This window comes from Mirounga leonina, unplaced genomic scaffold (genome assembly GCF_011800145.1).
Source record: "Mirounga leonina isolate KUSES-001 unplaced genomic scaffold, KU_Mleo_1.0 Mir_168, whole genome shotgun sequence".
NCBI lineage: Eukaryota > Metazoa > Chordata > Mammalia > Carnivora > Phocidae > Mirounga > Mirounga leonina.
Genome location: NW_023270426.1, coordinates 75,454,211 through 75,468,886, shown reverse-complemented (window position 1 = coordinate 75,468,886; position 14,676 = coordinate 75,454,211). Strand labels below are relative to the sequence as shown.

The window sequence follows — 14,676 nt, the reverse complement described above, 5'->3', positions numbered from 1 at the left end:
GATCTGATCGTCCCTCCCACTGAGAGGCTGTGCTTTTCTATTTACAATGGCCTGAAATGGCAGGATTGCTGGGGTGAGCTAGTAAAGCCCTTGGTAAGAGTGTCTGTTTCTGGAATACATTGGCCTTTGCTTTTTTTTTTTTTTTTTTTTTTTTTAGTAGAACCTACTTAAAAAAAACAGTTAATGACAAAAATCACCTTAGAAGACTGTTGCAGGTCATGTGGTATAAACTCATTGTTAACAAGAAGAACAGTGTCACTCTGTTGGAGGACCAGGTCCTAGAGGCTGCTGGCACTGCTCCGTCACTGTGTGATTTTCCTCTTGATGACAGTGAGCTCTTTCTGAAGTTCACTGAACTTGGGGCGGTTTTCAGGTTTATAATCCCAGCACTTCGTCATAATTTTGAAAATGTCCTCTGGGCAATGCTGAGGGGCTGACATTCGGTACCCTGAAGACCCAAGAGGAACAGAACAGGGAGTTTAGAATGGAGATAAGATATAAATGTTCACACAGGGCATCATGCAGTTTGTAATCTTTGGTACCTTATGTTGTAGGTGTAATAGAAACCCAAAAAGCCCATTTCAGGGCAAATTGACTTCTGTTTCTACAACTGATACAGAATTCAGTATTACAGAGCCATTGAATTACCTTCTAGCTTGAATAACTTATTTTTCATTTGCTCATTTGTCACAGAGTCTGAGGTAAGATAAATCACATACAAATGCATATTTTAGTTGCTCTAAGTATTTGCTTTTAGAATTCGCTTTTAGATGCTGTGGGCAGAGATTTTTTTTTAAAAAATCATCTATACAACCCAGGTTTTTGAAGACGAAGAGAAGATAAGGATTTTATAGACACTAATTTAAAAGTGAAATGAAAATGAACAGGAGTTTTACTCCTTGACAGCCCAAGAAGAATTGTTAACTCAGAGCTGTCTGACGGTGTGCTGGGCAGCGCGGGCGGGCCTGTGTGTGTTCGCGCAGGAAGTAAGATGGCGGTGAGGGGGAAGAAGGGGCTGCGAGTCTTCCTCCTGCACCCAGGTCTACAGCCAGCCTCCCCGAGAGGGGCCTCCCATGAGGGCATTACTGTGTCAAAAAGCATTCTCTGTGGTGAGCGCTGCAGACTACACCAGTGCATGCCAGTGGGCCACCAGCACCGACTGGCTCCTGTTTCTGATCTGGGAACAGCATATGGTGTCTTCAGAAATGTTACACAGTTTTCAAAAACTTCTCTCTGATGTCCAACTACATTTCAATTTATAATACTATTAGTGGTGTTCATTTGGCATAGAACAAAAAATAGGAGGTTGAGGAACGCTACTCTCTTCCGCTTGAAGATAGTGCATGGCACAACCTTGCAGATGTCAGGCCAGGCAGGGGGGATAGAAGGAAAGCCTACAGCTCTCTTTTTAAACTGCTGGAATCTTTAAAAGTTTCTTTTGCTGTTGTTGGTTTTTGTTATGGAAGGGCCGCACCACCCATGGGATGCAAGAGCAGATTGATCAACACCTCTGCTGTCTGCATACCCAAGTAGGATGTCCCCTCCTCCTGCCAGGAAATCCACAGACTCAGCATGAGCACCGCCCCTGGGGGCTGGATGTGAACACTGCTACCCCCCGTCTTTGGCTTACCTCTTTCCACTTGCTCCCGGGCTTGTTGATTTGTCATTCCAGGGTATGGGCAGACCCCTAAGCTGAATGTCTCCCAGAGGAGGATGCCAAAGCTCCACACGTCACTCTCAGAACTGTATCTCCCTGGAGGGCGAACAAAACCATAATCAGGTAAATGTGTAATAGGGGACCATTTCTGTTATGCATGCCTCTGTCAGTCCCATAATAGCTTATTTAAACTTACCGGTGGAATGCAATAATTAGTGATCTTATTTCTTCACTAGTTTTACTTTCCAGGACTACTAAATATTACCAACTAGATGAATAGGCTGCTGGTTTAACAAAATCAGCTTTCAAATCACTTTTCCCCCACCAAAAACAAATATCCAGCCAGCATGCAAGCTTACTTTCCCTGTGGTATCTAAATGAGATGGATGGTTTATATAAAAAAAAGATATAAATTTGTACACATCAATGCCTAGGAGATTAAAAAAGTTGGATTTCTGTAATTTTGTCTTCTGTCTGCATCATTTTCTTTCCATTAAAATTACAAACAAACTTAAAGCAATAATGAAAGTTTCTTAACTTCAATTTTTTACTTGTCACTGTTTACAGATATTCCTACATGCTTAAAGGTCTCATTTTCTCCACTGTTTCATTTATGGAAAATACATTTTTTTCCTCTGTATTTTGAATAGAGTAGAATTAACATAGCTGGCTGATAAGAACAACTTCTTTAAATTACATGGTGCCTTGTTTTGTCAAACTATCTTGGTGCACCTGTTTTACTGAGCTACATGAGCTAAGCTCTTTGGATTTTTTTTTTTTTTTTTGGTAGTTTTCTAGGGAAGAGCAGAGATAAAAGCATAAGGTACCTTGTGGAGATGGATATGAAATTAAGGAGGGAAACAGAAAAATCCTTTCCATCCTCTAAGACGCTAAGAATTTAAAGATTTTCATAACATATTTTAATTTTATGTATAGAGCATATACTATCATAACTAAACCCCATTTGTAGTGGAATAAAAGGGTTCTTAAATGATTTCATTTCTATCCCCATTGTAAGCTACCCACCTCAACTCTGCCACTCCAGGATTATAAACACCTCTTGGCTAAAAACATCTTGTTAAAGTAAGATGGCTTTTTCTTTCTTGAACAAAGTAAAATGAGAATGAGAGTATGCCTGCACTTTGATAACTGCTGTGATGTCAAGAGTCTAGAGTGTAGTTGCTGATTATCCCCTCCAGCTGTGTGAATTAGCTTCCTTCTTACTAGACAGTAATTATGGAAATTCACTATGCTGTTTGGTAGCAAGATTAGTTTTCTTGTCTGCCTATCAACTCTTTTCATGTTTGCCATTCAGTAATTTAATACTTTGCATGGAAGTCATTCAATGACTACAAGTTAAGATTAATTCTTGAAGGAAGTCAAAGGCATACAGAGCCAAATACTTTGTTTTTTTGTAAGAGGATATAAGGGTAGAGATCAAGAAAGGCATGTTGCATACCAAGATCACACTCCAAAAGTGAAAGTTAATAACCTAATTCTATAACCGTGGCCTTGAACCTGGTTTTGCTGGATAATTTAAATTTTTAAAAAAATATTTTTAATTTATTTATCCACTTATTTTAATGAGGTATAATTGATACATATTATATCAGTTTCAGGTGTACAGCATAACAATTCAATATTTGTATGTATTGCAAAATGATCAATACAGTAAGTCTAATTGACATCCATCACCATACTTAGTTACAAAATTTCCTTGTGATGAAAACTTTAAAGATTAGCCGTTTTAGCCACTTTCAATATGTGCAATACAGTAGTATTAACTATAGTCACCATGTTGTGTTTTATATACCCACGATTTATTTATTTTGCAACTGGAAATTTATACCTTTTGACCCCCTTCACCCATTTTACCCATCCCCTACCTCTGGCAACCACCAATCTGTTCCCTGTATCTATGACCTTGGTTTTCTTTCTATTCTTTTCTCTTTTTTTAAGATTTCACATGAAAGTGAAATCATATGGTATTTGTCTTTCTCTGACTTATTGCCTGTAGCATAATGAACTCGAGGTCCATCCATGTTGTCACAAATGGCAAGATACTATTTTTTATGGCTGAATACTATTCCATTGTATACCACATCCTCTTTATCCTTTTACCTGTCAGTGGGCACTTTGTTTACATGTCCTAGCTACTGTAAATAATGCTGCAATGAACACGGGGGTGCATATATCTCTTCGAGTTAGTGTTTTCCTTTTCTTCAAATAAATACCTAGAAGTGGAAATACTATATCATATGGTAGTTCTATTTTTAATTTTTTCAGGAATCATCATACAGTTTTCCATAGTGACTACACTATATTTCCACCAGCAGTGCACAAATGTTCCTTTTCACATCCTAACAAGCATGTTATTTGTTATCTTTTTGATTATAGTCATTGTAACAGGTGTAAAGCCATCTCACTGTAGTTTTTTTTATACACTGATTACAGTGCCATTGACTATATTCCCTATGCTGTACCTTTCATCTCTTTGACTTATTCATTCTGTAACTGGAAGTCTGTACCTCCTACTACCTTTCATCCATTTTGCCTATCCCCCCAGACATCTCCCCTGTTAACCATCCGTTTGTTCTGTTTATGGGTATTTTCCATATGTTGGCCATTGTAAATAATGCTGCGATAAACAAAGGAGTGCATATATCTTTTTGAATGAGTGTTTTCATTTTCTTCTGATAAAACAGTAGTGAGATTACAGGATCATATGATATTTTTATTTTTAATTTCTTGAGGAACCTCTCAATTGTTTACTACAATGGCTATACTAATTTACATTCCTACCAACAATGCAAAGGGCTCCTTTTTCTCCACATTATTACCAATACTTGTTATTTATTTTTGATTCTAGCCATTCTTACAGGTGTAAGGTGATACTTCATTGTAGTTTTGATTTGCATTTCCTTGATGATTAGTGATATTAAGCATCTTTTTATGTGTCTGTTGGCCATCTGTATGTCTTCTTTGGAAAAAAATGTCTATTCAGATCCTCTGCCCATTATTTAATATTATTATTTGTGGGGGTTTTTTTGGTGTTGAGTTGTGTAAGTTCTTTATATACTATGATATTAACCCCTTATCGGTATCTCATTTGCAAATATCTCCTCCCATTCAGTAAGCTACCTTTTTGTTTTGTTGATGGTTTCCTTTGCTGTACAGAAACTTTTTATTTTGGTTAGTCCCAATAGTTCATCTTTGCTTTATTTCCTTTGCCTGAGCAGACATACCTAGAGAAATATTGCTAAGATAATATCAAAAATACTACTGCCTATGTGTTCTTCTAAGAGTTTTATGGTTTCAGGTCTCACATTTAGGTCTTTATTTTGAGTTTATTTTTGTGTATGGTGTAAGAAAGTGGTCCAGTTTCATTCTTTTGGCTGCAGCTATCTAGTTTTCCCAGCACCATTTATTATTATTTAAAAAAAATATTTAAGTAATCTCTACACACAAAGTGAGGATCGAACTCATGACCCTGAGATCAAGAGTCACACACTCTTACGACCAAGCCAGCTCCATCCCAGCACCATTTATTAAAAAGATTGTCTCTTCCTCAATGTATATTCTTGTCTCCTTTGTCATAGATTAAGTGACCTTATAAGCTGGGTTTATTTCTGGATTCTTTTCTGTTCCATTGATCTATGTGTCTATTTTTGTGCCAATACCATACTGTTTTAATTACTACAGCTTTGTAGTACATCTGGAAATCTGGCATTGTGATACCTCTAGCTTTGTGCTTCTTTCTCAATATTGCTTTGGTTGTTCAGAGTCTTTCTGTGGTTCCATATAAATTTTAGGATTATTTGTTCTAGTTCTTTGAAAAATACTATTGGTATTTTGATAGGGATTGCATTGAATCTGTAGATTGCTTTGAGTAGTACAGACATTTTAACAGTACTATTTCTTTTAATCCATGAGCATGGTATGTCTTTCCATTTGCTTTTTCCTCTTCAATTTCTTTCATTAGCATTTTATAGTTTCCAGAATACAGGTCTTTCATCTCCTTGGTTAAGTTTATTCCTAGGTGTTTTATTCTTTTAGTGCAGTTGTAAGTGGAATTGTTTTCTTAATTTCTCTTCTAGTTGTTAGTGTATAAAAATACAACAGATTTCTATATGTTAATTTGTATGCTGCAACTTAACTAAATTTATTTATTTATTTATTCTAATGATTTTTGGTACAGTCTTTTAGGTTTTCTTCTTATACTAACATGTCATCTGTAAATAATGTAAATAATGACAGTTTTACTTCTTCCTTTATGCCCTTTATTTCTTTTACTTGTTTCATTGCTATGGCCAGGACTTCTAGTACTATGTTGGATAAAAGTGGCAAGAATGGACATCCTTGTCTTGTTCCTTATCTTGAGGAAAAGCTCTCAGTTCTTCACCATTGAGTATGATGTTAGCTGTGGGTTTTTCATATATGGCCTTTACTATGTTGAGGTATGATCCTTCTAAACACACCTTACTAAGAATTTTTATCACGAATGGACGCTGAATTTGGTCAGATGCATTCTGTGCATCTAACTGAAATGATCATAGATTCTTATCCTTTGTTTTGTTAATGTGGTGTATTACTTTGATTGATTTGTGAATACTGAACCATCCTTGCACCCCTGGAATAAATCCTACTTGATTGTGGTGAATGATCCTTTTAACGTAATGCTGAATGTGGTTTTCTGATGTTTTGTTGAGGGTTTTTGTATCTTTGTTCATCAGGGATATTGGCCTATAGTTTTTTTTTGTACTGCCTTGGTATGGTTTTGGTGTGAAGGTAAGGCTGGCCTTACAGGATGTATTTGGAAGCTTTCTCTCCTCTTCTATTTCTTGATGTAGTTTGAGGAAGATACGTATTAACTCTTCTTTAAATGTTTGGTGGAATTCACCTGTGAATCCATCTGGTTCTGGACTTTGTTGGGAGTTTTTTGATAAACAGTTCAATCTGGTCATTAGAAATTGATCTGTTCAGATTTTCTATTTATTCCTGATTTTTAGAAGAAATGTTTCTAAGAATTTATCCATTTCTTCTACATTGTCCAATTCATTGGCATATAATTTTCTGTAATAGTCCTCATAATCCTTTATATTTCTGTCACCTTGGTTGTTACTTTTCTTTCATTTCTGGTTTTATTTGGGTCCTCCTTTTTTTTCTTGAAGAGTCTGGCTAAAGATTTAGCAATTTTGTTGATCTTTTCAAAGAAACAGATCTTGGTTTCACTGATTTTTTTTCTATGGCTTTCTTAAGTCTCCATTTCATTTATTTCTACTCTGATCTTTATTATTTCCTTTCTTCTATTAACTCTGGGCTTTCTGTGTTCTTTTTCTAGTTCCTTTAGGTGTAAGGTTAGATTGTTAGAGATTTTTCTTTTTTTTTAATTTAATTTTATTGTTATGTTAGTCACGATAAAATACATCATTAGTTTTTGATGTAGTGATCCACGATTCATTGTTTTCGTATAACACCCAGTGCTCCATACAGTACGTGTCCTCCTTAATACCCATCACGGGGCTAACCTATCCTGCTACCTTCCTCCCCTCTAAAATCCTCAGTTTCCTGGAGTAGAGAATCTCTCATGGTTCGCCTCTCACTCTGATTTCCCACCCTTCATTTTTCCCTTCCTTCTCCTAATGTCCTCCATGCTATTCTTTATGTTCCACAAATAAGTGAAACCATATGATAATTTACTTTCTCTGCTTGACTTATTTTACTTAGCATAATCTCCTCCAGTCCCATCCATGTTGATGTAAAAGTTGGGTGTTCATCCTTTCTGATGGCTGAGTAATATCCATTGTTTATATGGACCACATCTTCTTTATCCATTCGTCTGTTGAAGGGCATCTTGACTCTTTCCACAGTTTGGCTATCGTGGACATTGCTGCTATGAACATTGGGGTGTATATGGCCCTTCTTTTCACTACATCTGTGTCTTTGGGGTAAATACCCAGTACTGCAATTGCTGGGTCATAGGGTAGCTCTATTTTTAATTTTTTGAGGAACCCCCACTGTTGTCCAAAGTGGCTGTACCAGCTTGCATTCCCACCAACAGTGTAAGAGGGTTCCCCTTTCTCCACAACCTCTCCAACATTTGTCAATTTTTGCCATTCTAACTGGTGTAAGGTGGTATCTCAATGTGTTTTTTTTTTTTAAAGATTTTATTTTTTATTTATTTATTTGAGAGAGAGAGAATGAGAGAGAGCACATGAGAGGGGGGAGGGTCAGAGGGAGAAGCAGACTCCCTGCCGAGCAGGGAGCCCGATGCGGGACTCGATCCCGGGACTCCAGGATCATGACCTGAGCCGAAGGCAGTTGCTTAACCAAATGAGCCACCCAGGCGCCCTCAATGTGGTTTTGATTTGAATTTCCCTGATGGCTAATGATGATGAACATTTTTTCATGTGTCTGTTAGCCATTTGTATGTCTTCTTTGGAGAAGTATCTGTTCATATCTTCTGCCCATTTCTTGACTGGATTATTTGTTTTTTGGGTGTTGTGTTTGAGAAGTTCTTTACAGATCTTGGAAATCAGAGCTTTGTCTGTAGTGTCATTTGCAAATATCTTCTCTCATTCTGTGGGTTGCCTCTTTGTTTTGTTGACTGTTTCCTTTGCTGTGCAGAAGCTTTTTATCTTAATGAAGTCCCAAAAGTTCATTTTTGCTTTTGATTCACTAGCCTTTGGAGATGTATGTTGAAAGAAGTTGCTGTGGCCGATGTCAAAGAGGTTACTGCCTATGTTCTCCTCTAGGATTTTGATGGATTCCTGTCTCACATTGAGGTCTTTCATCCATTTGGAGTTTATCTTTGTGTATGGTGTTTGAGAATGGTCGAGTTTCATTCTTCTGCATGTAGCTGTCCAATTTTCCCAGCACCATTTATTGAAGAGACTGTCTTTTTTCCATTGCATATTTTTTCCTGCTTTGTCAAAGATTATTTGATCACAGAGTTAAGGTCCATATCTGGGTTCTCTATTCTGTTCCATTGGTCTATATGTCTGTTTTTGTGCCAGTACCATGCTGTCTTGGCGATCACAGCCTTGTAATATAGCTTGAAATCTGGCAACGTGATGTCCCCAGCTTTTTCTTTTTCAACATTTCCTTGGTGATTCAGGGTCTTTTCTGATTCCATACAAATTTTAGGATTGTTTGTTCCAGCACTTTGAAAAATGTCATTGGAATTTTGATTGGGATGGTGTTGAAGGTATAGATTGCTCTGGGTAGCACAGACATTTTAACAATGTTTATTCTCTCAATCCATGAGCATGGAATGTTTTTCCATGTTTTTGTGTCTTCAAATTCTTTCATGAGTGTTCTATAGTTCCTAGAGTATAGATCCTTTACCTCTTTGGTTAGGTTTATTCCAAGGTATCTTATGGTTTTTGGTGCTACTGTAAATGGAATCGTTTCTCTAATTTCTCATTCTATAGTTGCATTGTTAGTGTATAAGAAAGCAACTGATTTCTGTGCATTGATTTTGTATCCTGCCACATTACTGAACTGCTGTATGAGTTCTAGTAACTTGGGGGTGGAGTGTTTTGGATTTCCCACATAAAGTATCATGTCATTTGCAAAGAGAGAGAGTTTGACTTCTTCTTTGCCAATTTGAATACTTTTTATTTCTTTTTGTTGTCCGATTGCTGTTGTTAGGACTTCTAGTACTATGTTGAACAATAGTGGTGAGAGTGGGCATCCTTGACATGTTCCTGATCTTAAGGGAAAGGCTCTCATCTTTTCCCCATTGAGGATGATATTCGCTGTGGGTTTTTCATAGATGGATTTTATGAACTTGAGGAATGTTCCCTCTATCCCTATACTCTGAAGAGTTTTCATCAGGAAAGGCTGCTGTATTTTGTCAAATGCTTTTTCTGCATCAATTGAGAGGACCATATGGTTCTTCTCTCTCCTCTTATTAATGTGTTCTATCACACTGATTTGATTTGCGAATGTTGAACCATCCTTGCATCCTGGGGATAAAACCCACTTGGTCGTGGTGGATGATCCTTTTAATGAATTGTTGGATCCTATTAGCTAGGATTTTGTTGAGGATTTTGGAATCCATATTCATCAGGGATATCGGTCTGAAATTCTCCTTTTTGATGGGGTCTTTGCCTGGTTTGGGAATCAAGGTAATGCTGGCCTCACAGAATGAGTCTGGAAGCTTTCCTTCTGTTTCTGTTTTTTTGGAACAGTTTCAGAAGAATAGGTGTTATTCCTTCTTTGAATGGTTGGTAGAATTCCCCAGGGAATCCATCAGGCCCTGGACTCTTGTTTTTGGGAGATTTTTGATCACTGCTTCAATCTCGTTACTGGTTATTGGCTTATTCAGGTTGTCAATTTCTTCCTGTTTCAGTCTTGGCAGTTTATAGATTTCCAGGAAGGCATCCATTTCTTCCAGGTTGCTTAATTTACTGGCATATAGTTGTTGATAATAATTTCTAATAATTGTTTCTATTTCCTTGGTGTTAGTCGTGATCTCTCCCCTTTCATTCATAATTTTATTAATTTGGGTCATTTCTCTTTTCTTTTGGATAAGTCTGGCCAGTGGTTTATCGATCTTATTAATTCTTTCAAAGAACTAGCTTCTAGTTTCGTTGATCTGATCTGTGTTTTTGGTTTCTAATTCATTGATCTCTGCTCTAATCTTATTTATTTCTCTTCTAATGCGTGGCTTAGGCACATTTGTTTGTTGTATGTTGCTTTTTCTCTAGTTCTTTAAGGTGTAAAGTTAGTTGGTGAATTTGGCATTTTTCTATTTTTTTGAGAGAGGCTTGGATGCCTATATATTTCCCCCTTAGGACCACCTTTGCAGTATCCCATAGGTTTTGGACTGATGTGTTTTCATTCTCATTGGTTTCCATGAATTGTTTAAGTTCTTCTTTGATTTCCTAGTTGACCCAAACATTCTTGAGCAGAGTGATCTTTTAGCTTCCAAGTGTTTGAATTTCTTCTAAATTTTTTCTTGTGATTGAGTTCCAGTTTTCAACCATTTATGGTCTGAGAATATGCAGGGAATAATCTCAGTCTTTTGGTATTGGTTGAGACCTGATTTGTGACCCAGTATGTGGTCTATTCTGGAGAAAGTTCCGTGTGCGCTTGAGAAGAATGAGTATTCTGTTGTTTTAAGGTGGAATGTTCTGTATATTGTGGTCCAGGGTGCCATTCAAGGCTCTTGTTTCTTTGTTGATTTTCTGCTTAGATGACCTGTCTATTGCTGAGAGTGGAGTATTGAGGTCTCCTACAATTAACGTATTATTATCAATATGACTATTTTGGTTAACAGTTAGCTTATGTAGATGGCTGTGCCCATTTGGGGGCGTAGATATTTACAACTGTTCAATCTTCTTGTTGGATAGACCCTTTAAGGATAATATAGTGTCTTTCTGTGTCTCTAACTAGAGTCTTTAGCTTAAAATCTAATTTGTCTGATATAAGAATTGCTACCCCAGCTTTCTTTTGAGGTCCATTGGCATGGAAGATGGATCTCCATCCCTTCACTTTCAGTCTGGGTGTATCTTAGGTTCAAAATGAGTATCTTGTAGAGAGCATATGGATGGGTCCTGTCTTTTTATCCAATCTGCAACTGTGCCATTTTATGGGAGCATTTAGGCCGTTCACATTTAGAGTGATTATTGAAAGATATGAATTTATTGTAATCATGTTGCCTGTGAAGTCCTTGTTTCTATAGATTGTCTCTGTAAATTTCTGTTCTATATCACTCTTGGGGTCTTTCTCCTTTTATAGAACCATCTTTAATATTTCTTGCAGAGCTGGCTTAGTGGTCACATATTCTTCCGTTTCTGCCGGTCGTGGAAGCTCTGCATCTCTCCATCCATTCTAAATGACAGCCTTGCCAGATAAAGTAGTCTTGGCTGCATGTTCTTCTCATTTAGTACCCAGAATATGTCTTGCCGGGCCTTTCTGGCTTGCCAGGTCTCTGTGGATAGGTCTGATGTTATTCTGATGTTCCTCCCTCTGTATGTAAGGAATCTCTTCCCCCTAACTGCCCTTAAGATGGTTTCCTTGGTTCTAAGATTTGTGAGTTTTACTATTACATGCCAGGGCATTGGCCTGTCTTCCTTGATCTTGGGAGGGGTCCTCTCTGCCTCTAGGACACAAATGTTTGTTTCATTTCCCAGATTAGAGAAGTTCTCAGCTATGATTTGCTCAAATGTATCTTCTAGTCCTCTCTCTCTCTCTCTCTCTCCACCCCCTCAGGTATCCCAATAATTCTGACATTGGAACGTTTCATGGTGTCACTTATTTCTCTGATTCTGTTTTCATGGATTTTGAATTGTTTCAATCCCTGGCCTCCCCTTTATCCTTCTTTTCTATCAATTGGTCTTCTAGGTCACTAATTCATTCTTCTTCTTCTTCTTTTTTTTTTTTTAAGATTTTATTTATTCATTTGAGACACAGAGATACAGAGAGAGAGAGAGAAAGCATGAGCAGGGAGAGAGGCAGAGGGAGAGGGAGAAGCAGGCTCCTCGCTGAGCCAGGAGCCCGATGTGGGACTTGATCCCAGGACTCTGGGATCATGACCTGAGCCGAAGGCAGATGCTTAACCATCTGAGCCACCCAGGCGCCCCACTAATTCGTTCTTCTGCCTCACTTACAGATTATCTAGATTAGACCAGATCTCATTGGTAGCATTTTTAAGTTCTGCCAATTCAGCTTTCATTTCTGCCCTTAGAGACTCTATGTTGCCATTAATTGATTTCTCCATTCTAACTATTGTCCTCACAACTGCTACCCTGAATTCCACTTCTGACATCTTGGTTATATCAGTATCCATTTGTAAATCTGTGGCAGAAGTCACAGTTTCTGAGTCTTTCCTATTTTGGGGGTTCCTCCTCCTAATCATTCTGTTGAGGGGTATTTGAGGGAATGTATAGAGTCCAAATTATTGACCACAACCCAAGCAAGATGCAACTGTTTTGTAGGGACCTTAGGGTTGTTGGCCTCTTGTTCTCCCAGCCTGTCTTCTGGGCGAGGGGCCTGCCATGCTGTTACTGAGGCAACCCTGTTTGGGCAGAGTTGCCCTGCCTCTTGTGGGGGGGAAATGGGCTCAGTGAAAACCGTTTTTTGGGGGCTTTTGTTCTCTGGTGTTTTTCCCTGCAGCTTTCTGAGTCTCTTCCGAGAGAGCAGAAGAGATCGTTTCCAACCCTCTGCCTCAGAAGAGAGAGATTGCAGTCTGTTCTTCAGTGGGCTCTCCAGGCCACCCTATCTCCATTTCTGTCTGTGCTGCTATAAACTGCAGCGTCCTGGGTTGTGCACCCCTCAGCAGGGGTCCCAGTCCTCGCCTCCAGGTTGGGGCACATCTGTGCCCTTTGTGCTTCTAAAACCACCAGCCGCTTCCAGTTTGCACACCCGCTCCAGGTTTCAGTCTGGCAGGGGGGCTGCCCTAAAGTCCTTTCCCTTCCGCTACCAGTCTGCAAGTCTGTGCCCCGTCCCCAGTGCAGGAGGCTATCACTCACCGGCGGTGTAGGATCCCCTCGGCTCCCTCCCCCTTCCATTTATCTTTGGATGTGTGCCTGCGGAATCATGGCTCCCCGCTTCATACCTTGAAACCAACCGCCTGCAATATTCTGTTTGTAGAGATCCAGATATATCTGCTTACACCTCAGGCTGATTTCGTGGGTGTTCAGAGTGGTCTAGTAGATATCCAGCTCAATTCCGGGGACTGGTTGGAATAGGGTCTCCTACTCTGCCACTATCTATCCCTCTCCCTCTTTTTGTTTCTTAAGGAAGACCTGTATTGCTATGAATTTCCCTCTTAGAAATACTTTTGCTGCATCTCAAAGATTTTGAACCATTGTGTTTTCATTTGTCTCCATGTATTTTTTTATTTCCTCTTTTTTTAAAAAAAGATTTTATTTATTTATTAGAGAGAGCACAAGCAAGGAAAGCAGCAGGCAGAGGGAGCAGCAGGCTCCCCACTGAGCAGGGAGCCCAATGCGGGACTCTACCCAGGACCCTGGGATCATGACCTGAGCTGAAGGCAGATGCTTAATCAGCTGAGTCACCCAGGCATCCCTTTACTTCCTCTTTGATTTCTTCATTGAATCATTGCTTGGTTAGTGGCATGTTGTTCAGCCTCTATGTGTTTGTGCTTTTTCCAGTTTTTTTCTTGTAATTGATTTCTAGATTGATACTGTTATGATCAGAAAAGATGTATGATATGATAGGTCTTCTTAAATTTACTGAGACCTATTTTATGGCCTAATGTGATCTCATCTGGGGAATGTTTCATATGTGTTTGAAAAGAATATGTATTCTGTTGTTTTTGGATGGAATGTTCTGTATATATCTATTAAGTCCATCTGGTCTATTGTGTCATTCAAAGACACTGTTTCCTTATTGATTTTCTGCCTGGATGATCTCTCCGTTGATGTAAGGTGTTAAAGTCCCCTATTATTATTTTATTAGTGTCAATTTCTCTGCTTATGTCTGTTAATATTTGCTTTATGTATTTAAGCATTCCAATATTGAGTGTATAGATATTTACAACTGTTATATCATCTTAATCCGGTTATCATTATGTATTGCCCTTCTTTATCTCTTGCTACAGTCTTTGTTCTAAAGTCTGTTTTGTCTTATATGAATATTGCCCTTTCCTTTCATAATTTTCTTCTAATTATGTTTTCTTCTCCACTTAAAGAAGTCCCTTTAACATTTCTTGTAAGATCAGTTAAGTGGTGATTAACTCCTTTAACTTCTGTTTGTCTGGGAAACTCTATTTCTCCTTTAATTCTGAATAATAACCTTGCCAGGTACAGTATTCTTGTTGTAGTTTTTTTCCTTTCAGCACTTTGAATATCATGATGCCATTTTCTTCTGGCCTTTCTCTTCTCCTTCTGGAACCCCAATGTGAATGTTTCTTCACTTGATGTTAAGATCAAGGTTATGATCCCTTAACCTGATTTTAAAAATTCTTTTTACTTTTTGCTTTCCTGCTTGAATGCTTTCTATTACCCTGTTTTCCAGATTGCTGATCTGTTCTTCTTCATCCTCAA

The 14,676-nt window shown here is 38.3% G+C and overlaps 1 protein-coding gene across 6 annotated transcripts in view; it reads right to left on the bottom strand.

Annotated features, from left to right (window-relative positions):
- Positions 1-202: 202 nt before the first annotated feature.
- FER (FER tyrosine kinase) overlaps positions 203-14,676 on the bottom strand; it is a 412,363-nt gene continuing 397,889 nt past the window's right edge. For 3 of the 6 annotated variants that reach the window (XM_035015019.1, XM_035015020.1, XM_035015021.1), the window contains 2 exons: positions 1,631-1,753; positions 209-448 (listed from right to left, as the gene is read on the bottom strand). In XM_035015019.1, the coding sequence (XP_034870910.1) occupies positions 303-448; positions 1,631-1,753 (269 nt within the window). In that variant the 3' untranslated portion in view covers positions 209-302. Of the gene's footprint in view, positions 449-1,630; positions 1,754-14,676 lie in introns of all 6 variants that reach the window. The other 3 variants (XM_035015023.1, XM_035015024.1, XM_035015022.1) reach the window with 3 other exon arrangements.